The sequence below is a fragment of the Saccopteryx leptura genome, chromosome 6 (assembly GCF_036850995.1).
Source record: "Saccopteryx leptura isolate mSacLep1 chromosome 6, mSacLep1_pri_phased_curated, whole genome shotgun sequence".
NCBI lineage: Eukaryota > Metazoa > Chordata > Mammalia > Chiroptera > Emballonuridae > Saccopteryx > Saccopteryx leptura.
In genome coordinates this window covers 87,719,626-87,745,346 of record NC_089508.1, presented here as the reverse complement: position 1 = coordinate 87,745,346, position 25,721 = coordinate 87,719,626, and the positions used below count along the sequence as shown (strand labels likewise).

Sequence of the window (25,721 nt, the reverse complement as noted above, 5' to 3'; positions counted from 1 at the left end):
GACAAAAGTATCCCTATTTTATGTAAAACAATAATAAATGCTGTGCAACTATAAGGAATTAAAATCATAATCAAAATAAAGGAGTCATTAGTTTCTTAAACTCTAGAAGTTAGTTGGAAGCTGTGATTATGAAGACACAGACATTTGGTTGCTAGTACTTGATTTCAAGTCCTTTAGTTCTTGAAGGAGCCAGTCTTTTTTTGCATTTTTGAGAAGTTGCAATTAGAATTTATGTATATTTTGTATGTTTTCATGTGAAATAAGGATTTAGCCTTGTTTTGTTTGAAAAAGGCATAAACTGAGGAGACACATAGAGCACAGATACCAAGGGATGTTTAGATTAAGTAATTTTAAGCACAGATTGAATTACTTTCAGTTTCCTCATTTGAAAAAGCAAAAAAAAAAAAAAAAAAAAAAAAGAAGTCTCCCAGGGATAAGACTAAGTCCAGAGCTTGGTTAATTCTATGTTTATACTTCTGATCTTCTCTTTATACTTAAACAGAATAACACAACACATGGCATTTGATGGTGAAAAGCAGGGGTCACAAAGGCATCCATGGCTCCAGGCAGATTAGAGAGCAAAGCTAAAACCCAAGCACCTCAGTAAATCAGTTTGTTCAGATTCAAGAATATTGAATAGCATTTCTGCTACCAAAGTGTGGCCTCGTTTAAAACTATATCTAATCTGACAGCCAAGAATGGTCACAGTCCAGGATTGTATCACAGAAAAACTCATTAAACACTAAAGCAACTGCCTCACGTCCCTTGAGCTTCTCAGCAAGCTTTAACCACAGGAACCCTGGAAGCTATTTGGAAGCTGTGACTATGAAGAAACAGGCACTTCTTAGACATTTTTTGTGACTAGCAAATAATTTTTTAGCTTGGCTATATTGCTCCTCCAGCCACATACATTTACCAGCTATCTCCATGGAAGTCACAAATCTTAATAACATCATTACATTTTTTTTTCCAAGTGAGAGGAGGAGAGATAGTAAGACAGACTCTTTTTTTTTTTTTTTTCATTTTTCCGAAGCTGGAAATGGGGAGGCAGTCAGACAGACTCCCGCATGCGCCCAACCAGGATCCACCCGGCATGCCCACCAGGGGGCGATGCTCTGCCCATCTGGGGCATCACTCTGCTGCATCCAGAGACATTCTAGCACCTGAGGCAGAGGCCACAGAGCCATCCTCAGCGCCCGGGCCATCTTTGCTCCAATGGAGCCTTGGCTGCAGGAGGGGAAAAGAGAGACAGAGAGGAAGGAGAGGGGGAGGGGTGGAGAAGCAAATGGGCGCCTCTCCTGTGTGCCCCGGCCAGGAATCGAACCCGGGACTCCTGCACGCCAGGCCGACGCTCTACCGCTGAGCCAACCAGCCAGGGCAAGACAGACTCTTGCATGCACCCTGACCAGGATCCACCCAGCAACCCCCATCTGGGGCCAATGCTTGGACCAACCGAGCTATCCTCAGCACCTAGGGTTGAAGCTCAGATCAATTGAGCCACTGGCTGTGGGAAGGGAAGAGGAAGAGAAAGAGGAGAGGGAGGGGAAGAGAAAGAGGAGAGAAGCAGATGGTTACTTCTCATGTGTGCCCTGACTGGGAATTGAATCCAGGACATCTGCATGCCGGACTGATGCTCTATCCACTGAGCCATCAGCCAGGGCCTATACTTCTTAATATTGCCGTAAACATGTCATAACCTAGGCTCAAAGTCACCATCCCATGTCAGGGGATGCATTTTGATTTTGCTGGATTGGCAAGATAGTATTATTATGTAACATTTTTTTCTGAGCCTGAATGTGTTAGCCTCTTCTGTTCACTAATTACCTTTCAACATAGATGTTCTTTCCGGTCCCAAGGGAGTAGAGGCTGCACAGTATGTGGTAGCATGAAATCTGCACATCACCCACTGAAAACAACAAAACAAGAGCTGTCATTACTGTGCGTCAATCACAGCTCTCCACCTCCTGCACACAGACAGGGTCTACCAACAGAAAAAATGTGTTGGCATTGCACAAGAGCCAAAGAGACATTCCTCTCCCTCTCCTCCTTCTCCCCACCCATCTCACATAGACCACTGCTACCCAGGCGCTAGCTGCTGAACTGGGAGAGAAAACATTGACAGAAAAACAACCTCCAGGGAGCCACCCCGGTTTTTTCGTGGGGCTTATGTAGGGGGAATCACAAAGAAGCATTTGACCAATGAATCCTTCCAAATGGAATTTTTTTTCTCACTAGAGGGAGAACTGTAGTCAAATATTATACAGATGAACATTTTCTCGCATTGAAAGTAAGAATGTAAGAAATCTGAAGTTTGAATGAGCCTTTTGTTCATATCCTAGGAAGATATGTACACTGTCCCTACCTCTTTAGAGATAGAGAAAAATTCCTCATGTTCACCTGTCCCAAGTTCTCCGAGGAAAGCTTTTCAAAAAGCAAAGATTCAATCAGATCGTGATTTTTGCCACGTTTCCTAAGGGAAAGGCATGTTCCATGTAGGAACTCAAAAAGTTTATGTGCAGGCTGCATGTCACTGTTAATGTCTAGAACTCATAGCAATGCTGGGACTAATTTACCCCAATGAGAGCTAATTTAAATTTTTATTTTTTAAGAAGGAGGTGTGATATTTTCATGATATAAAATAATGAGTTTAGATGTTCTCCCCACTGCTCCCCCCAACCCCATGGAAATAACTGATTTCCTTTGTTCAGGGATATGGAGGATATAGCCTTAGCTATTGACAACCAGTTAAATTAAATTAAATCATGTGCCAACATTAAAGCAGTGGTTCTCATCCTGTGGGTCGCGACCCCGGCGGGGGTCGAATGACCAAAATACAGGGGTTGCCTAAAGCCATCAGAAATACATATTTTATTTTAAAATGTATTGTATAATAAATATGTATTTTCCAATGGCTTTAGGCAACCCCTGTGTTTTGGTCGTTCGACCCCCGCTGGGGTCGCAACCCACAGGTTGAGAACCGCTGATTTAAAGTGTGAAACTAAAACTGGGTGGCAGAATATCTGCATGAGGGGTCTGTATGTGGCACCAAATGCAAACTGAAATAAAACCAACTGCCTATGGTCTTCTGAAGGCTCAATAAGGAAATATTAGTGGCTTTCCTTTGCTCCTGGTAGTCAATGAATAAAATAGGGATCTTAACAAGAAAATCAGCATTTGAAAAACCCTGGGAGCAATCCTATACCTCCTGCTGGATTACTCAAATAATCTGTTTAAATTAAGTAGGAACACAAAGGCTGGGATCTAAACGAGTGGGTGGACAATTCTGGTCCTGAATAATAGTGAAAAAAGATGAAATATTATTTACTCAAACATAGGGATTTCTTCCCTTCCAAGAATCTACTACTTGATTGTTAAATCTAAGAAGAAAAAAAGTGCAGAATGATTATCTCTCTCCTCCTCCCTCAAGGTCAGCCTCAGCGACTGGACTGATCCACACACGTGCTGCCGGTGGCCACGTGCATGCACATCCACACACTCAGCAGTTGACTCACAGAGTAAATCCACTCCGAACTGGTGCTGTGCGACATGCTCAAAAATGGATGTCAGGATGGGAAGCAGGGCCACAGTGGTGTAGTTGATATTCTGAGAGACGCCTTTAATCTGCGTTCTGGAATGGGTAAACTTCCCGTGCTTCAGGTTTTCCGAAGTCTTCTCTAAGTCTTCCGCAGCGTTTTCAAAGAATGCTCGCAACCCCGCCTTCACCAGCTCTGAGCCCGACTTCATGACAGTCCTGCAAGTAAACAACGTTCAACACCAGAAACGTAATCCGGACCTTTGGCCAACCCCCTTCTTCTTGGGGACTTGCAGTGCAAGCGGGGCAGACATCTGACACTCCAGGCACCTACCAAGGGGAGAAATAAAGAGGGGTGTATGGTGTCCAGGAGAAACCTGGACCTCACAGTCCCCAAGGGGACTGAAGACTGGATGGTGTGCTCAGTTTGAGGGAATTTGCATTCAACTCCTCAGGGAACATAGAGGATGATTTAGAATGAAACTGACACTGCCACCCGCTGTTCAGGTCGCAGCTGGCTACATACTTCTGCAGGTATCTGATTAAAAGGAGGGTGAGGGGAGTTTTTCTTGCAGCTCACCATGTGATAAGCAACTTTTATAAAGCCTAGTGAGAAATATTAGCTCTCCCACAATGCAGGACCTCTTAGAGCAGGGGTCCCCAAACTACGGCCCGCGGGCCACATGCGGCCCCCTGAGGCCATTTATCTGGCCCCCGCGGCACTTCTGGAAGGGTACCTCTTTCAGTGGTGGTCAGTGAGAGGAGCATAGTTCCCATTGAAATATTGGTCAGTTTGTTGATTTAAATTTACTTGTTCTTTATTTTAAATATTGTATTTGTTCCCGTTTTGTTTTTTTACTTTAAAATAAGATATGTGCAGTGTGCATAGGAATTTGTTCATAGTTTTTTTTTATAGTCCGGCCCTCCAATGGTCTGAGAGACAGTGAACTGGCCCCCTGTGTAAAAAGTTTGGGGACCCCTGTCTTAGAGAGAACAGAGGAACTTACATTTCTATTGGCCTGCAGGGATGTCCTCACTTGGAGAAGGAAAAGGGGAAGGGAAAAGGACAGTCACCCCCTTATAAAACAGACAGCTTGGTCAGCTCACTGACAAAACCATGCAGGCATGAAGATTAGTTATGGATATCTGAGGCTTGCCCTCAAAGCTATTTTATAAAACTTAGAATTGAAACAAAGCCTACAAGTCATCTATATTTTCTGTATTTCTACATCGTATTCACAGGATTATGATGGGCTTGCTACCAGGTTAGTTGCTATTTTAACTATAGCATTTTCATGATCACCCAACCAACCAGAAAAATGAAAATGAGGGAGTCAAGTCAGTGAGGCTTTCTCCTGTCCTGTAAGTATTCCTGAGCCGTCATCTGTCATCGTCCTCACTTTCTAGTTACGGGTTTCCTCAGGTAGGATGACCAAACACATGGACTTACATGTTTTAAAAAAGGGTGGACTTTCTCTCAAGGCATTCCACGTTTCTGGGAGAAAAGTTCCCTTGTCTCAATTTCCAGGAATTTCAGGCCCCTGAGAGGCTTTGTTCTGATCCTGCAAACTTTGAGCTGTGCTAATATTTCCACAATGTGTTTATTTCTCTTGAAAATCTGAAAATCCTCTTTAATTACCCTTAATTTTTTTTCTTTGGGGGGGGGCTGTAAACGTTGTTTGTAGTGGATTTTCATCTTCTGTCCAATCTTTTAGGTTGGTGCCTCTCTTCTGCATTTGGGATACATGTCCTCCTCTTAACTGTGACATGAGCCCTACATATGTGTGCTAAAGAGAGCTATCTGTCAGTTCCTTTCACTGCCTCTCTCCCTCCCTCTCTCTCTCTCTCTCTCTTTTAAATCTCATCAAAGATATAATATTTAGCCTGAGAAGGTGGAGGTGCAGTGGATAGAGCGTGGACCTGGGACACTAAGGACCCAGATTCAAAACCCCGAGGTTACTGGCTTGAGCACAGGCTCATCTGGCTTGAGCGTGGGTCTCCAACTGGAACATAGGATTATTGACATGACCCCATGGTTGTTGGCTTAAGCCCAAAGGTCGCTGGCTTGAAGTCCAAGGTCACTAACTTCAGCCCAAAGGTGGCTGGCTTGAAGCCCAAGGTCGCTGGCTCGAGCCCAAGGTCACTGGCTTGAGCAAGGGGATCACCGGCTTGGCTGGAGCCCCCTGGTCAAGGCACATATGAAAAGCAATCAATGAACAACTAAAGTAACATAATTACAAGTTGATGCCTCTCATCTGTCTCCCTTCCTGTCTGTCTATCTCTGTCTCTCTTGCTAAAAAAAAAAAAAAAAAAGATAAAATATTTATATTATCAGAATATAGCAATGTGTAGAGGTTATTATATATAGAGTGGGACACTTGAAACCATGTCAACACACAATAAATATAAAAAGTATTTATATTATCAGAATATATATCTATTTTAACTCTTCCTTTCCCCTTCATCCATCTGTCCTACCAGATCCTCAGGCCCTGGGCTCCAACCCCGCCTCTGACCCTTTGGTCACCACATTCCCCCGCATTTCCTTCCTGGGCCGTTCTGACTCTGGCTCCCCGCCCCCAGGATGCTCAGGCCCTGCCCCATCAGGCAGCTCTCGCCTCATTTGTGGAGAACTAGGCACACAGTGGTGCTCTGCCACATCATATATTTTATCTTCTGAAAGATGAACTTCTCAGTAAGAGAAGACAAGAAGGCTCAAGTGCTCGGTGGTCAGTGTTCAGCACACACCAGGTGGTGGCTCGTTGTCACATGAACTGAGAGACAAAGAGTGTTAACGCCAGGGCGGGAGCCATCTTTCCCTGCCTCCCCTCTCCCTGCAGCAACTGCAGAGAAGGTGCACAGCTTCTCATCAGGACAAGCCCATGAGGAGATAGGGCTAGAGAGGGCTAGAGAGGGTGTCTTGAGAAACTACTGGGTAAAACTGGGCAGACTTACCTTGTGTCAAGTGTCTGAGCTAAGATGTGAAGACAGCTCACCATTGTGGTAGAATCACTCCCTAGAATCAAAAAAATATCCAGTGACTCCTCAAACCACTCAGTCTATTTCTCAAACATAATCTTTACAATACACACAAAGCACAGCCCAACATAATTAACCACTGGCACTGAGCGCTGGGCCTGTGTTCAGGGACAATGCGTTCATCTGTGGCCCCGGCATCTGCTTTATGATGTATGATGGAGGCAGAGCTGAAAACATTCATTGGTGTGGAGAATCTGAGCTGTTAAGGGGATAGGGAGGTCATTTATCATACTTCAGACCAATTTTCTATGGCCAATTAAGATGACACCCTAGTCCTCAGGCTCAGGATGTCTGCGGAAGCCACAAATAGAGGCAAAATGCGAGTTCAGGGTAACTAGAGGGAGAGGCGCGGCCTTCAGCAATCCCTCTTTTCACTCACCAAAGAGGGAAATCCTGTGCCGAACAAGAGCAGCGAGTTTGCAGAACAGGCTGAAGCAGAGAAGAGTGTGAGTCAGAGAGGCACAGAGATTCAAGGATTAATCTGTCCCTCCCCTGGCGCCCATGCTGTAAAACAGAGCACTAAAAGGTTGCTCTAGGAAGACACGCTGCGTTCTTCTCGGACAGTCCTCTGGACCACACTGGGAAGACATGTGGTCTGCAGGCTGGTTGGAGAATCATGAAAGGTACCTTGCTGCTGCTCCAACCTTACAGAAAACAATCCTGCAACAGTTAAGAGTATTTTGCAGCGAGCCGGTTCTTGTAAACCACCCCTTGCTGTATTCAGATGTTCATTTGTATTGACATTCAGGAATAAAAGAGAATTCTGGAAGGGAACATTTTTTTTTTCTATTGTTACAGCAGCACTTACTGGGGTATGAGGCCTTCACTGGGAGACGGGCAAAGCAGACGGGGTTGGGGAGAAAGTTAATGGCTCAGGTTTGGACAATTCTGTGTTGAGCCAAAAAGTACCATATTGCTTTTCTTCATCATCTCCCATTCATCGATGGGGTTGCTGTCCCGGCTGTGTCCTCGGAGTCCAGGAAAGCCTGTGTGCTATGCTCTTGTGCCTTCTGCCCCTACTCCATGCTTTCTGCCCGTATTTTCTGCTGCAGAACCCCTTGGAAGTCCAGCTGTGCCTTACTATTGAACTTTCCGAGGTGCCTAACAGAGGGCCTTACGTAATTAGAAAAGAGCCCATAAATGTTTCTGAACATGCTGCTGATGGGCCCTGTCTAGGCACGAGGCCATCACAGGACCTTTGTTACCCACGCTCTTGGGAGGGCAGTCCAGAACTCGGACATTACTCACCCCTAGCACAACTAGACAAGAAGCAGGTGACCCCTTCAGAAAGCAGTGCTTGCTAGTGGACAGGAAGAGGGAAGGTTGAATGAAAACACTTGGTTCAGGCCCTGGGACTCCAAGGTCCTTCAGCTGAGCTGAAGTCCTTCCCACTCTCTCACTCATAGCTTGTCATGGGTTATACGCCTACACTGGGCAGGACTCGACAGCTCAAATGGAGGAAAAATACATCCCAAGTGTTGGTGGGGATGGAAATTTGCTCACCTCTCAGTGGTTTTCAGTGAATACCCTGGGCCCTTCCGGGCTGCCTCCCAGAGCTCACAGCCACAGCCCCTCCTGGCCTTTCATCTGTCTTTGCAGTGGAAATATGTTGGAACCCCTGGCCGAGAGCTTAAGAACTCAGAAGAAGTCAATAGAAATTTGGTGGCCAGCAAGTATAAAATGAAATGTGGACTGCGGCTTTCTTTCTCTCTCTTTTTTTTTTGGAGCTATGTATCTGGCGGGAGTTTAGAGCCTGGAGGACTGCGGGTTCTGCGGCTCTGCTCTGACGGCTGGGCTGTCAGGGAAGCCACTTAATGGCTCAGTGTGTTGGTTTTCTCATCTGTAAGTACAGAGTAATCACACCACCCTCAGATTTGAGAACGAGGGGCTGATAAACTCACTTGTTTCTGGTGGCATAAACGTATGCTCTGTATAAATACAAAATAACATTTCTCCAACTAAAGCAGATGGTTCCGTTGTTTGATCTTAATACTGAAACATGGCCCCTCTTGCTGTCAGATGTGCTTTCTCAGGCATGCCAAAGCCAGGCCCTGAAATTTCTACAGGTTCCTTCTTGTCCTTAGGGGTCCCATGATTTCCATATAAGCACTGTCCTCAGCCTAGAGTCCAAGGGGCAGAGTCCCTGAGGAATCTGAAGGTGATAAAGAGAGCTCAGGAGAAAGGGTCTGGGAAGCACTGCTGACGAGCACCCATGCAGACCAGGTGGGGCGGGTGAAGGAGGCACACAAGAGGTGCCGGGGTGTGAACATACTCAGGGCAGACACGCCGCGTCCCTGGCGGCAGCGGCATACGGATGGGTCTGAAAGCTATTTGCAAGGCTGAACAGCTCCAGGTTGTGTTCCAGCCATGACAAATGGCGCCTTGCTGAACAAATGTTACATTTCCATGAATTAATAATAAAAAAATACATAAAAAAACCAGACACACCTGCCCTCTGTTGGATTATCTGAAAACATATCTCACTTTGCCCCTTAGTTCCCTAACTTTGTACAAAATACACTGGTGCATCCTGAAAACATATAGGAAATCATTGGCCAGTAACTGATTCCAAATGTGCATTTTGATAGCATAGGTTCCTCCTTTCTTAACAAATGAAATTAAGAAATTAGAGTGAGGGAGAATGGTACTTGGTCTGGATAGAGAGGACTAGGCTTTCATTCTTGCCCTAACTTACTCTCTGGGTCACTTTAGGCACATTGGTCAACTTGACCAAACCTCAGTTTCCTCACCCACAAAGTGGAGATCATAATACACAGTCTTCTTAGAATTTAATACATTGTAATAATGACACACGAGTAGGCCATACCTCTTATTAAAAATTAAGCTCACTGCTTAGCCATGTTGTGTTTAATAAATGTGAGCTAAATCCTAATACTGAATATCTTCTCAAAGATGGTGATGCCTAATAGCTGGGCCCTCTTTAAGTATTATGTACACTGCTCACCATCAATGGATACCAGGGAAAGAGTGGGTGATCTGCTTTCATTACAGTCCGTCAGTCATTGCCATTTAGAACTCTAGCCCCTGCCTTGTCATTCATAAGTCACAGAGAGGCCTAAGGCAGGGTGGAATCCACTTCTTAGCCTGCTCACGGAGCATCCCTGTTGTTCTGACCTCTGTGGAGGCGTCCGCTTGCTATGCCCAGTGAAATGTGAAGGCGGGGGGTGGGGGGGGGGGCTGGTGCTTTTGACAAAAGGTTTTCCCTATTAGGAATTTAACTTGACTTATGTTGCTCTAGATTTCAAATCTCAGATCATCCACACCAGAACTTGTAAGATCTGATTATGGTTTTAATTTTTAATCTTAAAAAGCCCAATAAGAATGGGATTGAAAAGTGTTAATCTGTTTCTTCTTGATGTAGCATGTTTGGTTTTTCTAAGCTTCAAAATTAACCTTAACCTTTTTCTAAATGTTATTTCAGGATAGAAGTTGACCTGATATATAAAATTTTCCCCAACCCTACTGAACCCCCAAGCAGTGCAGTTTTCCTGGCTGCCAAGATAATAAGACATAGATAAGTAGGAATAAAATTACTTTCAAAACCAAGGTGATAGCCCAAACCTCTAAGCTACCAATCATCAGGATATAATTCATTTCTTCAAAAGACTCATCCAGTCTCCAGGAATGTGGAATTTTATAGAAGTCACGTTAGCACCCAGACTTTCTCTTTCTTTTGTAGACTCACCTGGCCACCATTTCCTTCTCCTTATGGGAGGCGTAGCCACTGCTGCTCAGGGGCTTCAGAGGGGACGACAGGAAGTAGAGGCGGTGATTGGTGAAGTACTGGTCAACCAGTGGGAGGAGAACCTAGGAGACCCAGCAGAAAGTAACTGCGAGGAAGCCAGCGAAAGCCCTCCCTTTGGTTCCTTTGGAAAAGTTCATTTTCAGTGAGCAAAAAACATCTGCATACTGGTCTTGGAATTTCTAGGAAACTACCCAGTGACTTTCAGTTTCTAACACATTTTCCTCTCTGTGCCTGAAACCAGAGGTCTTGGGGATATGTGAAAAGACAGGGCCACCAACTAACGGCTCCAAGAAATATGAGTACGGACCTGAGTCAACATATTCGGGAGAGTCCTGGGGGATACCTCCCTGAGATGTGACTTCTTGGGCCTGGCATCCAAGGGGCACACTTGAGGCCTAGTCCAGCAACACCAGCCTTGCACGCTCTGTCACTGTGGCTCAGAGCGTGGCCACCCTGAGGCCACCATGCAGTTAGTCCTCTGAGTAGGACTGTATGGCAGAGGCTGCTCAGTGGCTCCAGATTTATTTTCCCCTTCTCTCTCTTAGCAACTAGAAACCCCTGTGTTTTAGCTGGGCACAAGGTCACCAAACTAGAGATTGCATTATCCAGTGTCCCTTGTAGCTAGATGAGATTAACATGTCTAAGTTCTAGCCACTGGGATAGAACTTAAGAAAAGTAGCAGCTTGCCCTCCTCCCCTCTGCTCTCCCCCTTCCCCACAGATGTGGTGCCGGTGAGCCCGTGTGGACCACACTGATCAGACCACACCTTAGGAGATGGTGGAGCACCAGGGAACCTGGGACCCTCCTGACGGCATGGGGCAGAGGAGGCCACTGCTTCCCTGAATTACCCGCCTGTCTCCGGAACACTCCACAGAAGAGAAACACATGCCTGTCTCACTGAAGCCATTGAAGTTTTGGATATCTTTGTTAAGTCAGCCTAACTTGTACCCTAAGCTATACAGATCCTAAGAAGAAAGTAACCTAGTTAAGTACAGAGAGTCACTTACTTTGGCAAAGAATTTGATCTCCTGGTCATGGGGGGACTTCTCAGTTTTCCCACTGCTGACAAGGGCTTCTACAAAGACACAAGTAAACAGGTAACACCAAGTTGTCCAGAGTTAAAAACAAAACCCAAACAGTCACAGCATTTGAGAAACAGAGTAGCTCTTTTAAGGGCCATGAAAAGGACATTTAATTTTACAAAGTATCTTATATTTCACAAAGCACTTTATAGCTTGGCTGGTTTGTTATTTCTTGTGTCAATTCTCTAAGCTGTATCACTGCCACTGCCCTTTTCTCCAATTTATTTTTTTTAATTAAAATTTTTTTCTTTAATTTCCTTCACTTATTGATGAGAAAGGGGCTTCAGAGAGGGTAAGTCATACATCCACGGTCTCAAGGCAATATACGGGGAAAGGTAAAATAGGACAAGTTATACAAAAAATGACAAATGGTTCAATCAAACCCAGTAGAGTAACCAAGAATGAAACTGATATTTTTAAAGTAGGGGTTGGCGGGGTGGGGGTGGGGGCGGATAACTTCCACTGTTCCCTTCCCAGAACCGTGTGTCTAAATGAATCATGAACAGCCACAGTATGAAGGCCTCATTCCTTGATAATAAAAAAAAAATCAAACTCTTTGACATGATGAGATATTATGAGAAGCATACATGTTTGTGATACTTTGCAATGATACTTACCCAAATGGGCTATAAACTCTTGAGCAGAATCAACATATTTCAGGATCTTCTTCAGAAATTTATAGGCAAACCTCTTTTCCATGGAGGAGGCATCCAAGTCCATGTCCTTCATGCCTCTAGGTTGGAGACAGGCAAACCCAGGAAGCAACAGAGACAGCTCCGTGACTTGGCTGCATCAGCAAGCCTACCTGTACTGACTTTATTTTCCAAATGTTAACCGTTGCTCTGGCTCAGCAACCCAACTCTTTTTACTGCTTTTCCTCCGCACTTGGAACCTGCCTCTCTGAGCATGCAACTACAACCTGTACTGCAATAAAGTCTGAAAAGATTTTTCAGAAAGATCTTTTTCATTTAGTCAACAAATACTGAGCTAGGGATTAATTAAAGAAGCAAGCAAGAGTCTCTGTCCTCATGGCACTTACATGCTAGGTTTAGACATACACAAATAATATATAACAAGATATGAATTATATGGGATGCTAAAAAAATTAATAAATTTGTGAAAAAAAATTAAAGCAGGATGGAGAGGCCCAAGAGTGTCTGAGGTGGGAGAGAAAAGATCATAGTGTTAAACAGAACAATCAATCAGTGCTGCTGTCATTGGGAGGAGGATATCAGAGTAAAGGTTTGAGGGAGGGGAGAGAATGAACTATGAACATCTAGGGAAAGAGCTTTCAGGCATAGTGAAGAGGTTGTCAAGGAGATGCAAAGGTCCTGTGGCAGGAGCATGCATGCTGAGTAGAAGGAGCATGGTAGAGGCCAGTGTGGATGGCAAGGAAGTGAGCAGGCAATCAGGAGGGTTTAGGGTGGGTAGTGGAATAAATCACTGGGGCCCTGTGTGCCATCCTTTGAATGACATAATATGACTTACACTGTAACAGAATTACTCTAGTTGCTAGGTCTAAAGTTGGCTGTGGGGACAAAGGTTGAAACAAGGAGCCCAGGTAGGAGGCTCTCTCAGCCATCATGGTGACAGCCTGGAGGTGGTGAGAAGTGATCAGATTCTAGGTATCTTAAAGGTAGAACCATCAGAGTTTCCTGAAGGATTGGATGTGGGTTGGGAGAAAAAGAGAAAAGAAAGGTTTTTGGCTTGAGCACCAGGAAGAATGGGCTGTCACTGAGTGATGGGGATGCTGAGGATAGAGCAGGTCTGAGGTGTGGGCAGCAGGAAATGAGGAGTTCTCCTTGGTGACGGGTCTCACTTCCCCATCTGTACACCTAAGTGCCTGCCACAGGCTCTGGCGCATGGCAAATGGCCACTTGGACATGTTGGCTAAATTCAAGGATCTTCCTCCTTTTCTCTCCTATTTCCTTGATTTTCTTTTAAGTTACAGCAAAGAGGAACTTTTCATTTCCGTGAGCAAGTCACAGTATGTATTCATCCTGGTGTTAAGAACAGGATTAAAATGATGATGGAAGTCTTTCTCAAAAGCTTTCCAGGACGCTCTCTCCCACTGCCTGACCTTTCCCGCTCGACAATATGGCAAAAACACTTTTGGTATTTTTATATTTGAGATACAATAGAAATATTTGTATAGATTTTTATTTGCGTTTCTGCTATTCAGTGGCAAAAATTCTGTAGGAAACTAAAAGAAACAGCAGCTGGTTCAGCAAACATTTCTTTTAGGAGGAATGGCTATTTCACAACAGGAGCACCAGCTTATTTTTCATTCTACAAAGGACTCAGCACGCACGACCCTGTGTGGCACAGCCCACAACCAGCATTTGACCAGCAAGAAAACTTTTAAGACTTAAGTAGCCAAGATCGTTCTTAGAGAAAACATTCACCTAGAGAATTCTGGCAAACGGAAGTTTGAGATAAAACATCTTAGGAACTCGTGACTCATTCAATGTCCCCAGTGGAGCCACATCTCCATGAGAATAAGTTCCTTTGTTCAGAGACTGTTTATGTCAGTTATGCTGATTATTGCTATAATGTGATATAATTAAATATCATATAAACAACAAAATGAAAGTGTCAAGAGAACTGTTGATTCTATGAGAACCAAGGCGTGTATTTTGCAAAGACCTGCCATTGCAAATTTCCAAATATGTAGTTTTTAAAGTAGGCATGGGCGAGAAAACTAAAAAATACAGGGCAAGAAATTGAACAAAAACATGTTGAAGAATACTACACTTACATTGTTTTGTATGTGACTTCTCCTGCTTTCTTTAAAAAGCCATAATTGGCCCTGGCCAGCTGACTCAGATCATTGGCCCAGTGTGTGAAATCCCAGGTTCGATTCCTGGTCAGGGCACATAGGAGAAGCACCCATCTCCTTCTCTACCCCTCCCTCTCTTGCTTCTCTCTCTCTCTCTCTCTCCCCCCCCACCCACTCCTACAGCCATGGCTCAATTGGAGTGAGTTGGCCCCGGGCATTGAGGATGGCTTCATGGCCTCTGCCTCAAACACTAGGAAGAGGTCGGTTGCTGAGCAACGGAGCAGTGCCCCAGAAGGGCAGACCACTGCCCCCTAGTGGACGTGCCCAGTTGGACCCTATTGGGGCACATATGGGAGTCTGTTTCTGCCTCCCCTCTTCTCACTGAATAAATATAAATAAATTAAAAAAAAAAAGGCCACAGTTGCAAAGCTCCGAGGATGCATTATGGATGTGGTCTATAACTCCAATCGATGGACACCATACAAAGAAAAGTCTTGGCCTACAGCACAAGATTTGTGAATGAATACAGATTACATGTTTTAAGTTAAAATTAAATGTTCAAGATATGTATGTATAATATGCCATGACTACTTGTTGTAACTGATTTTTTTCTTTTATTAACATTTTTTTCTATTACAGTTTACATTTAGTATTACTTTGTATTAATTTCTGGTGTACAACACAGTGGTTAGACAGTCATATATTTTATAACGTGCTCTTCACGAGTATTCCCAGTACCCACCTGGCCCCATACATAGTTATTACAGTATTATTGGCTACAGCTCCAGTGCCGTACTTTACATCCCCATGGCTGTAACCACCGATGTGTACTTCTTACTCTCTTCCCCTTCTCACCCAGTCTCACAATCCCCCTCCCCTCTGACTACCGTCAGTTTTCTCTCTTCAGCTATGAGCCTGTTTCTGTTGTGTTTGTTCATTTCTATTGTGCTATGACCAGTTTTAAAAATTAATATTGACTGGTCCGGTTTATGTCAGGAAAGAGGGTTTCATCTGGCAAAATAAAAATGTTCTTATTTCGAAAGACTCACCTGTTATCCTTGTTCTGATCTGTTTTGTAGGCAGGTGATTAAATAGTGGACAGGGAGAGCCCACACCCGCGAGCCTGCCCAGCCACAGGAACGTCACCGGGAAGATGCCTTACCTGGAAACCACGATGCCATTCACTTGGAGGAATTTAAACAGGTCCTGAGCCTTCTCTCGGTCCCTAAACTTTTCCTTGGCAGTCAAGGTGTCATATGGTACCAAAAGAGGGTGACTGCCACCACCTGGGGGCAGTAAAGTGAGAGAGGACAACATCTTTGGGTCTTTCTTTGCACTTCTGGGAGAAAAACACCTGCCCCTAGTCCCCCCTGCTGGGGACACTGTGAGCCAGGCTTACCTTTGCTCTCTAGCTCCAGCTTCTTCTTCTTGGCCCAGATGTTGTGGTAGTTCTCGGCTATGACCTCCACCATCCCCTGTGTCCCACCGGGGAGAGGGCCGTCAGAGAAGAAATGAGAAAAGTGGGCCCCTGTCCACCAGGCAATTGCAGGTAGCCTGGGCGACGGAGCGCCACCAGATGCTAATGGCAGGCTGCTGAGCGTCTTCCAGCATTAATTAGTCCGTGCTTACACACCTCGTCAGTTTCATACCTGCCCTACACACAGAAAACCATTCCAGGTTCTGCCCTGTCCTTGTCACTTGTTATCCTGGCAGTTTGATGCATTTCAGAGAAACATATACATTTCCAGTGGGAAGTGCCTTCTGGGGACACTTCGTTGGTCACAGGACCTTAGTATCGTACCCCTGGCCTGAGGTTAGGAAGTGGGAAGTGGGGACAAAGGGAAAATCTAGAATCCCTGAAAGCCATTAGCTTACCAAACTAAAAAGTCATGTCTTGGGGTATACTACTGCAAATAAGATTTCTCAGATAGAATTTATCTTTATAAGATTCATAAAACAGTGACCTGGGATGGTGTACTTTGAAAAGAAACTTTCTCTAAAGTCTAAAGGGTTGGTCTGGTGGACTCTGTAAGGAGTAACTGCCCCGGGCCGGGCTGGTCATGACCACCCATGAGTGCAGGAGGGGAGGAACGGGAGGCAGCGGCTTAAGGCTCTTGATGTCATCTCCTGGTTGTATGTCCCTGAATCCTACAAGGACTGCTTGTCTGTATCACTGGGGAACGGGAGTGACTCTGCTACAGGATATGAAAGTGTTCCTATGGTTGGGGGGACCTACCAGGACCAGGGAGGCACCCCTCTTCCAGAGGTCTTTTCACAGATCTGCTCTTAGCTGCTCTTAGTTCTGTTTTGGGTTTTGATACAGCAATCTGGCTGTTCTTCCTTTTATTGGCTGATTACTTGTTACAATGTCCCTGTCAGAAGTACAAAGCCTTCCCTTCTTAGGAGCTTCCTTAATTCTGCTGAGACCTTCCCTGGGGCCCCTGCCCACTACTGCCCTTTTCAGTTTTTATATATCTAGGCACTCTTTCCCTTTTTCTTACTCTTATTCTAAAAAACTCTCTGGAGGGTGATATATTCTGCACTTGAGGGGTTTTAGAAAGCAAGCCATACTGTTCTGAAAGTGTCCACACTGACCTGGAGCTCTCTGGAGAGCGCCACATTGGAGAGGTCCAGGGGGGCGGGGCTGTAGCTGTTGCCCTAGGAAAGCAAAGACCGGAGAACAGGGGTTGCCATTGTTTTCCTTCTTCTGGCCGGCATCCTGACATCAGCTACCAAGATGTATCCCAAGAGATTCCCCAGGGCTCACTGCTGGTGGTCCTGGTTTCCAACACCCCCAAGAGTACTTTCCCAGGTTCCCCAAGCCTCCCACTGGCCGCGCGTGGGCCTCCGTTGTACCTGGCTGGCCTGGGATGTGCTTCGGAGCTTCTCGTTTTCCCGCTGTTGAACCAGGGCGTCTCCTTCTTTGGCCCTCTCCACCGTCCAGCCCACAGCCAGCATGGTTTTCAGGGACTCTCTGGCTGGCCAGCGATAAATTTCCTTTTCCTGGAAGAAAGTGTGAGCAGAGGAGCTTTGCAGAGCATGCCCCAGCCCTCAGACTGGCCTGTCTCCCTGCAGAAGTTGGAGCCCACTATGGACGGGGTGCTTATTGGTTCCTGCTTCCTCTACCAGGTCAGAATCCCCTCTGCAGCATCCTACTTGAAACATGCAACCAGTCTTTCTGATGCCGTTAAAAAGAAGCCCCCACAGTCTCCCGCCTCCAGAGGAGTGAACCAGACGTTACCCCCAGTGTGTGGATAAAGAGGAGCAAGAACAGATAGCGACTTCTCTTTTTCTAGTAGCTATTTAAAAGGGGACTCTCCAGAATGCTCTCCTTTGAGCTTGGGAAAGAGAACATCTTAGACTTAGAATTCTCTTTAGAGCTATGCACAATTTTATGGATGGTCAATACGCACATCAAGACACGCATGTCACCCTTTACACGTGACACGAGGCCTAAAGCTTACAAAGCATTCTTACTGATCGCAAGATAGGGACTCAGAGTGGGGCTGACCCCCATTCCTTAATTAGGAAAACCCAAGAGCCCTGTCCATATTTCCTTGGGGACTCTCTTCTCTTCCCTTTATTTTCCACGATTGGGACTCATTTCTCTTTGAATTTTCTCCAGCAATTCACTCTACTCCCCACCTCAACAATCTAACAAAAGCCCTTCCTAGTTCACTTGCTAGTGAACTACAAATGCACTTGGGCCCAGCCTCTGAGTGCTGACCTGTGCTTCTTAATCTAAAGGGCTTTTAGAGTCCAAGAATGGACCGTGAGGCTGGGCTCTTGGAAATGTCCCATCCTGGGGCTGGTGCCCCACAGTGAGCTCCTGGGGAGTCTACTGAGTTCTTAAAAATCTCTAAGGACCTGGAGGGTGAATGTGCGCTGAACTCGTCTGACAATCTGATATAATTCACAAGGTAGGACAACCAGCACGGCTGCTCCTTACCTTCTCCGTTAATGTCTTGAAAGGCCTTATCAATGGGTGGGTCTTCACATTTTCGTCCAAGGAAATCCCATATTTCCATCCATTCTGACTCTGTAGAAATGGTCTCAGTTCAAATATCCTTGGCACCCAAAGAGCCCGCTATGTGACCCAGATCCCAGCTTCTGTTTTCACTGAACAAATGGAATAATGGGATGTGACGGAGCTTGGAAACCCCCCTTCAACGTGTCTAACAGACCATTAAGGCTGCCAGGCGCTCTGCCCCTGAATTGTGAACTCTGCTCCTTCATTTCTTCTTGTTTTAGCTGCTGTCCCCTCCATTTACTCACTTGTACATCAGGCTCACTATGGACTGAAGGATGTTTCAAAAGACCTGGGAACAAGGCCTCTCGGGCAGCGTGTCATGTTCCCAGGCAAGGACAGAAGTCAAGGCTAAAGGCGCGGGAGGACGGGACCCTGAGCACTGCACTCCTTGCCCGTCAACCCCACAGCACAGCTGTAGCAATGCAGATGTCGCAGAGTCACAGGAGTTGAAGAATTTCAGGAGTCACTCAGCAAACATTGCTTGAATGTCTACTACCGCCCTAGGCATTGTGGATAGAGACATAAATAAGAGTCCCTGGTTTCTATAACCTCAGTTTAAAGACCCCTGGCTTTGTCTCAGTCTCTGTCACTGCCCACTTGTTGATGTGTATGTTTGTCAAGTTTTTGTCCCATCTCATGGGACACACTCTCCAGAGTGATCTAATCTAAGCCCACAGTCCAGAAGAGGACCAATCTCAAATCAGTGTGTCTAGCCCCGCTCTCTCTCCTAGTTCCCTAAACCTCTTTAAGTTCCGCTTGGCTGTTTCCACAGGTACCTCTTAGCACGTCTGACACAGAACGTGGAATTTACCTCTCTATGCGGCTCCTCCTCTTGGGCTCCCCCTACGTCAGTGAACAGCACCAGTTTATCACACTCACTTTCTGAGCCAGAAACGTGGGAATCTTCCTTGGCAGTCCCTTCTCCTCTGTACCTTCTCACTTGGGGCCGCCTCCCACTTCCCTGCCAGTTCAGGCACCACCAGCTCTCACCAGGATTATTGTAACAGCTTCCTATGCAGTCTCCTCCTGCCTCCATTCTCGCTACCTCTCTCTGACCCCTGATTCTATACCACTGCCCGATGATATTGATCAAATCACCCTGATTGGGGCACGCTATTGCTTTAAAATCTGACACCCAGCTGCCATCACAGTAAAATGTAAATTCTCAGTGGCCTCTTAAGCTGTACTGAAGACCTCGCTGACCTCTCTGGACTCATCTCACCACTCCGCCCAGCCCTACTCCCCAGTGCCCCCAAACTGAACTCTGGCTCCCTAATGCCATCTACTCTGCCTTGTGTCTCCGGATCTGCACCTGCTGCTCCCATGGCTTACATCAGTGGTCCCCAACCTTTTTTGGGCCACGGACCGGTTTAATGTCAGAAAATATTTTCACGGACTGGCCTTTAGGGTGGGACGGATAAATGTATCACGTGACCGAGACAAGCATCAAGAGTGAGTCTTAGACGGATGTAACAGAGGGAATCTGGTCATTTTTAAAAAATAAAACATTGTTCAAACTTAAATATAAATAAAATGGAAATAATGTAAGTTATTTATTCTTTCTCTGCGGACCAGTACCAAATGGCCCATGGACCGGTGCCGGGGTTGGGGGCCACTGGCTTACATTACACTTGCTTCCCTATGCCTGAACAACTATCATCCTTTACCATGAACTGTAGATGGGGGTTGGGGGCCACTGGCTTACATTACACTTGCTTCCCTATGCCTGAACAACTATCATCCTTTACCATGAACTGTAGATGTCACCAGCTCAAAGAAGTGTCCTCAGACTCCCACTATTAGATTAGGGACTCCTATGCGCTCAAACTCTGTGCTGATGCCCATCACAGCAATGAACAGCCTATATCACTATGGCTGGTTTATTCTGTTTCTCCCACAAGATGGTAGGGTTCTTTTGTTTTAAATTATTATTTCTTGAATTTTTCAATTACAGTTTCCTTTCTTTTTTCTTTTTTTGTATTTTTCTGAAGCTAGAAACGGGGAGAGACAGTCAGACAGACTCCCGCATGTGCCTGACCGGGATCCACCCGGTACGCCCACCAGGGGCGACGCTCTGTCCACCAGGGGGCGATGCTCTGCCCCTCCGGGGCATCGCTCTGCCGTGACCAGAGCCACTCTAGCGCCTGGGGCAGAGGCCAAGGAGCCATCCCCAGCGCCCGGGCCATCTTTGCTCCAATGGAGCCTTGGCTGCGGGAGGGGAAGAGAGAGACAGAGAGGAAGGAGGGGGGTGGGGTGGAGAAGCAAATGGGCGCTTCTCCTATGTGCCCTGGTCGGGAATCGAACCCGGGTCCCCTGCACGCCAGGCTGACGCTCTACCGCTGAGCCAACCGGCCAGGGCTCCTTTCTTTTTTTGTGTGTGACAGAGACAGAGAGAGTCAGAGAGAGAAACAGATAAGGACAGACAGACAGGAAGGGAGAGAGAGAAGAGAAGCATCAATTAGTAGTTTTTTGTTGCGACACCTTAGTTGTTCATTGATTGCTTTCTCATATGTGCCTTGACCAGGGGCTACAGCAGAGTGAGTGACCCCTTGCTCGAGCCAGCAACCTTGGGCTCAAGCTGGTGAGCTTTGGTCAAACCAGATGAGCCCACACTCAAGCTGGTGACCTCAGGGTCTCTAACCTGGGTCCTCTGCATCCCAGTCTGATGCTCTATTCATTGCGCCATCGCCTGGTAAGGCACAGTTTACATTCAATATTATTTTGTATTAGTTTCGGGTATACAGCATAGTGGTTAGACAGTCATATATTTTACAAAGTGTTCCCTCTGATATTTCCAGTACCCAGCTGGCCTCATACATAGATATTGTAGTATTATTGACACTATTTCCTTTGCTGTACTTTACATCCCTGTTACTATTCTGTGAATATCAATTTGTACTACTTAATCCCTTCACCTCTTTCATGTAGTCCCTTAACATCCCTCCTCTCACCTCCCAGCAATCACCAGTCTGGTCTCTGTAAGACTGCAGGGTTCTTAAGGACAGGGAAAATATCCTTTTTCTTGTTAGTTAATTGATGCCCACCTGGCAACGGTGAGCAAACATGTTTTCTTGAAAACGTGACTCTTACAGTTTAGTGGAAGTGAGAGAAAGATCAAATATCACCCAGTAAATGTCCGGTTGGTAACTGGTATAATGTGTAACTGTTGTAAACATCACTATGTGACACTGCTATAAAAATACTATGATGGAAAAGAGCAAGGTGCTAAGAGGGCCTGTATCTGAGAAATCCGGCAAAGGGGCATCCCAGGAATTCACACTTGGGCAATATTTGAAGGATGAGTTAATGAATGGTGTGTGCACATGTGTGAGTGCCAACGGGCACCTGGCTCAGGAAGAGGAGGGTTTCAGGCACACGTAGAGTGTGTGTGTGTGTGTGTGTGAGAGAGAGAGAGAGAGAGAGAGGAGAGAGAGAGAGAGAGAGAGAGAGAGAGAGAGAGAGAGATGGGGTGGATGGGGTGGAGAGAAAAGAAGGGGATATGGCTGGAGGGCAGAGTGAAGAGAGAGATGGGGCTACAGATGGCAGTGGAAGCCAGATTAGGCAGGGCGTATCAGGCCATATTAAAGATTTTGACCTTTATATTAAACATAGATAGAAGATACTACAGAGTGTTAATAAGGAGAAGGGACTATAATAGAGAACAGCAGAATATGACCAAATCTGCACACTGAAGCTACGAGGTGCCTGCGGCGTGAAGAACAGACTGGAGGGAATGGCTGCGGCAGACCAGTGAGGAGGTTATCACGACCATCCGGGCAGCAGGTGACGGCAGCTCGGACTAAAGTCATGGGGTGGGCTTAGAGAGAATGACTGGAATTCAAGAGAGACTGAGGAGGTAAAATCCACCTGGCTTAGTGATGGACTAGACATTGCTACGGATTAATGGGGTGTTGCTTTTCCCTGTTTCAGAGACTGGCCATATGGCAAATGTAACAGGTGCTGAGAAACTACAGATGCTCTTGAGCAAGGGTCAGCCAGCTACAGCTCTTGGGCCAAATCTGGCCAACCATCTGTTTTATAAATACAGTTTTATTGAACATAGGCATGCAGTTTTGTTTATGCACTGTCTGTGGCTGCTTTTGTTTTATAACGGCAGAGATGAGTAGTTGCAATGGAGACTGTCTGGCCCCAGAGCCTAACATATCTACGATTTGGTTCTTTACAGAACAGTTCTGTCAACCCCTGCTCTCAAATGGTGAGGTATGAGGCCCTGGCCGGTTGGCTCAGCGGTAGAGCGTCGGCCTAGCGTGCGGAGGACCCGGGTTCGATTCCCGGCCAGGGCACACAGGAGAAGCGCCCATTTGCTTCTCCACCCCTCTGCCGCGCTTTCCTCTCTGTCTCTCTCTTCCCCTCCCGCAGCCGAGGCTCCATTGGAGCAAAGATGGCCCGGGCGCTGGGGATGGCTCCTTGGCCTCTGCCTCAGGCGCTAGAGTGGCTCTGCTCGCAATATGGCGACGCCCAGGATGGGCAGAGCATCGCCCCCTGGTGGGCAGAGCATCGCCCCTGGTGGGCGTGCCGGGTGGATCCCGGTCGGGCGCATGCGGGAGTCTGTCTGACTGTCTCTCCCCGTTTCCAGCTTCAGAAATGGGAAAAAAAAAAAAAAAAAAAAATTGTGAGGTATGAGCCTGTTCCACAGTGACAGTGATTGCTGTGATCATTGGTTCACAACAGGGACCAGGAAAGACTAAGAGCTGAGCACAGACCAATGCAGAGGCTGAGCAGGGAGCCAGGCATCCCCTCCCCAGGTGCTCTGCATGGAGGTGGGTTCTGCGGCCTCGCTGTGCACCTGGCTCGCTGTCCCTGCTGCAGCTGCAGCTGAGTGACGGCCCCAATCCTTCACTGAGTGCCCGCAGAAGTCCTGGCTGTCTTTGGCACATTCCTCCCCCTCTGCCTGCCAGCGTGAAAGGGCCGACAGGGCAATTAAACTTATTAAGCAGGCTGACCTCGTGTGGTGAGGAATTTTAAACAGCAGATGGACAGGCTTATTAATAAGGGAGTGTCTGGGACTTATACCGCTGCCTTAGGAAGATGTGTGTCTGCCTTCCCTAGAATAAGTCTAAGTTCATGGCAAAATGCAAGAGTAAGTCTTTCAACTTCATTTCCCCTTTTCCAAAAAGAAAAAAAGAAGAAATAATATAATAGAAGCTTTCATCCTGCATTAAGCATTTATGTCAAACACACGCAAGCAAGTACTTGGGTGCGAACTCCAGGAAATGCAATGTTGAGAAAGAAGTGAACACTCACAGAATCAATCATTTTTTTTTTTTTGAGAAATACAAAAAGCAGCCCCTCCAGCTGCTGCCATCTATTTCTTCAACCTCCACCAACCCTGGGAATTTTCTGGTCAGAAACAATGAATGCTCTCGGCACGACCAGTCTGTCACTTAGACAAATCAGGCAGATTTCCAGAATTGGATCTTTTAATGTTCTTGGACGGCTCTTTTTCCCTGACAATTGTCAGATGGAGGATAATCCTTACCTTGTCACAGGCCCATTTATCATGTGAATGCTCAGCATATTTGGTGACAATATACTCCAATTTTTCAGGTAAGGAGAAACTGAAATGAGAAGAAAAACAAAACAAAGCAAAACAAATTACAACCTCCTCAAGCTCCTCAGCCAGATGTGCTGAAAAGATGGCCAGAACCAACAATCAGCCACCAAAGTTGTATCTGGTCAATCAGCTAACCCAACGCTGAAGCTGCACACCAGACACAGGGAGCTTCCCGAGCTGAAGGCGTGGCATTTACCTTTGGGTCACAGACACACCCAGGTCTAATCAGAAGACCTCTTGGCAGGAGGCTCTGCTGTATAGGTGACGTCCCTCCAGCTACTGTGGGCTCTCTTGGCTACTGCAGAACCACTCTGACCCCTGGGCCAGACCTGTCTAGGTTACACAGTGAGAATCCCTTCATCCAAAGACACTGACCGGTCATCTCGCGGCTGCAATCTGGGAATGGCAGGAATGGTAGAGGACCACGTGTTTAAAAAATAGTGGTTGTCCACCTTTTGGGTTCAGTGACTCACATTTAAATACTAGAATTTTGGCAGTATAGTGCACACCTGTTGTTCCTGTTAGTGTAGCAGCTTTTGTCCCTTCTGTTGGTTGTAGCACCTCCCTCTTCCTTGAAGGAATATTGCATTGCACACAGTCTTACGTGAACCATCTGAGAATGGGTTTCTGACCAGACCATTCAGACTCATTTTTCCAGGAATTTGACACTTGACTCAGGTGAGATGAGGGCAGCAAACTCTTCAAGGGGATTCAGTCAATGGGGACACCTGAAGATCATCCATTTGTCCTAGTTTCTGTCCTGAGTTAGTCAGCCTTCCAATAAGTTTTGATAATGATCCCTTCTCCTTACAATAAGGCCCTGCTCAGGTTAACCAGTTAGTCTCCATTACTCATATCACTTAACCATACTGGTGTCAAGGTACATGGGAAGAAATCAGAACTCTCAAATTAATATGGAATCACTCACCATCAGCACACAATTGCTAGAGTATAGCATTGCCTCGTTATTTCACCCTTTGTCATCTTTCAGCACACCCATATTTTCATAAGGTGAAGGTGTCCAAAGTCAACCCCTGCCTTCTCTTTGGTGCTGCCTTGATGTTTTACTGTGACCTTTACCTCCTTATAGCAGGCTCAATTTTGTTTCCCACCCTATTCAGCTCAAGGCTCTGAGTGATGGACTGTGTACTTAATTTTCACAAAGATGAATTTTATACGTTATCAAAGCTGACAGCCCCAGTGAAGGACTCAGACTACAGCGTGTATTGAGAACTACTGCCACAAACAAGTCCGAGGGGTTCATGTAGGGGCTTACTTTCCCTGCTCATTCCAAAGCCATTTTGAAGCACTTTGTTTAAAATGCACCTGGAAATGCCTGACAACACACAATCATCACTGGGGCAGAATCACCACCAACCAAAAAGGAGCCTGCGTTTCATCCGTGGCCCAGTCATCGCCAGTGAGAGATGCTGGAGAACCAGAGGCGGAATTCAAGGCTATTCTGAAGCCTCAGCTGCCCCTGGTCTGGCAAGGAGCAGTCCAGTCCCTCAGGTCAGGACCCTGCGCTGTTCTGCCATCACACCCTGAGGCCTGGTCGGGCCTCAGCTGTGTGTTATTTATGGAGTTGTTTTGATATACGATGCTATTAGAACTTACAGGCCTAATTCACAAAGAGTGAAGATTTTGTCAAAAAACTCATTAATAGATTAATTGCCTCATTTGTCAGGGTGGTTCTTGCAATGCCTCTGATGACATTCATTTATGGAGAGCATCCACCTCTTATAATAAATAAACTAACTCCACCCTCTAAAACAAAAGCCCTGAATATGTGAACACAGCATGTAATCAGATATGGATGGATTAACCCTTCAGGAATTGAGGACAAACTCTAGTACCTAATGTGACTTGCAGGGTCAAGAGAGAGGATGGACAGTGTTGGCAGGAGGGAAGGAAGAAA

At 46.1% G+C, this 25,721-nt stretch overlaps 1 protein-coding gene across 1 annotated transcript in view; it reads right to left on the bottom strand.

Annotated features, from left to right (window-relative positions):
• Positions 1–25,721, bottom strand: part of RYR3 (ryanodine receptor 3) — a 605,631-nt gene that overhangs the window by 87,643 nt on the left and 492,267 nt on the right. Inside the window, 13 exon segments of the mRNA XM_066388565.1 lie at positions 1,825–1,906; positions 3,513–3,751; positions 6,488–6,548; positions 6,951–7,000; positions 10,278–10,399; positions 11,345–11,412; positions 12,037–12,152; positions 15,361–15,484; positions 15,598–15,673; positions 16,794–16,856; positions 17,055–17,201; positions 18,148–18,237; positions 23,729–23,807. Coding sequence (XP_066244662.1) covers positions 1,825–1,906; positions 3,513–3,751; positions 6,488–6,548; positions 6,951–7,000; positions 10,278–10,399; positions 11,345–11,412; positions 12,037–12,152; positions 15,361–15,484; positions 15,598–15,673; positions 16,794–16,856; positions 17,055–17,201; positions 18,148–18,237; positions 23,729–23,807 — 1,317 coding nt within the window.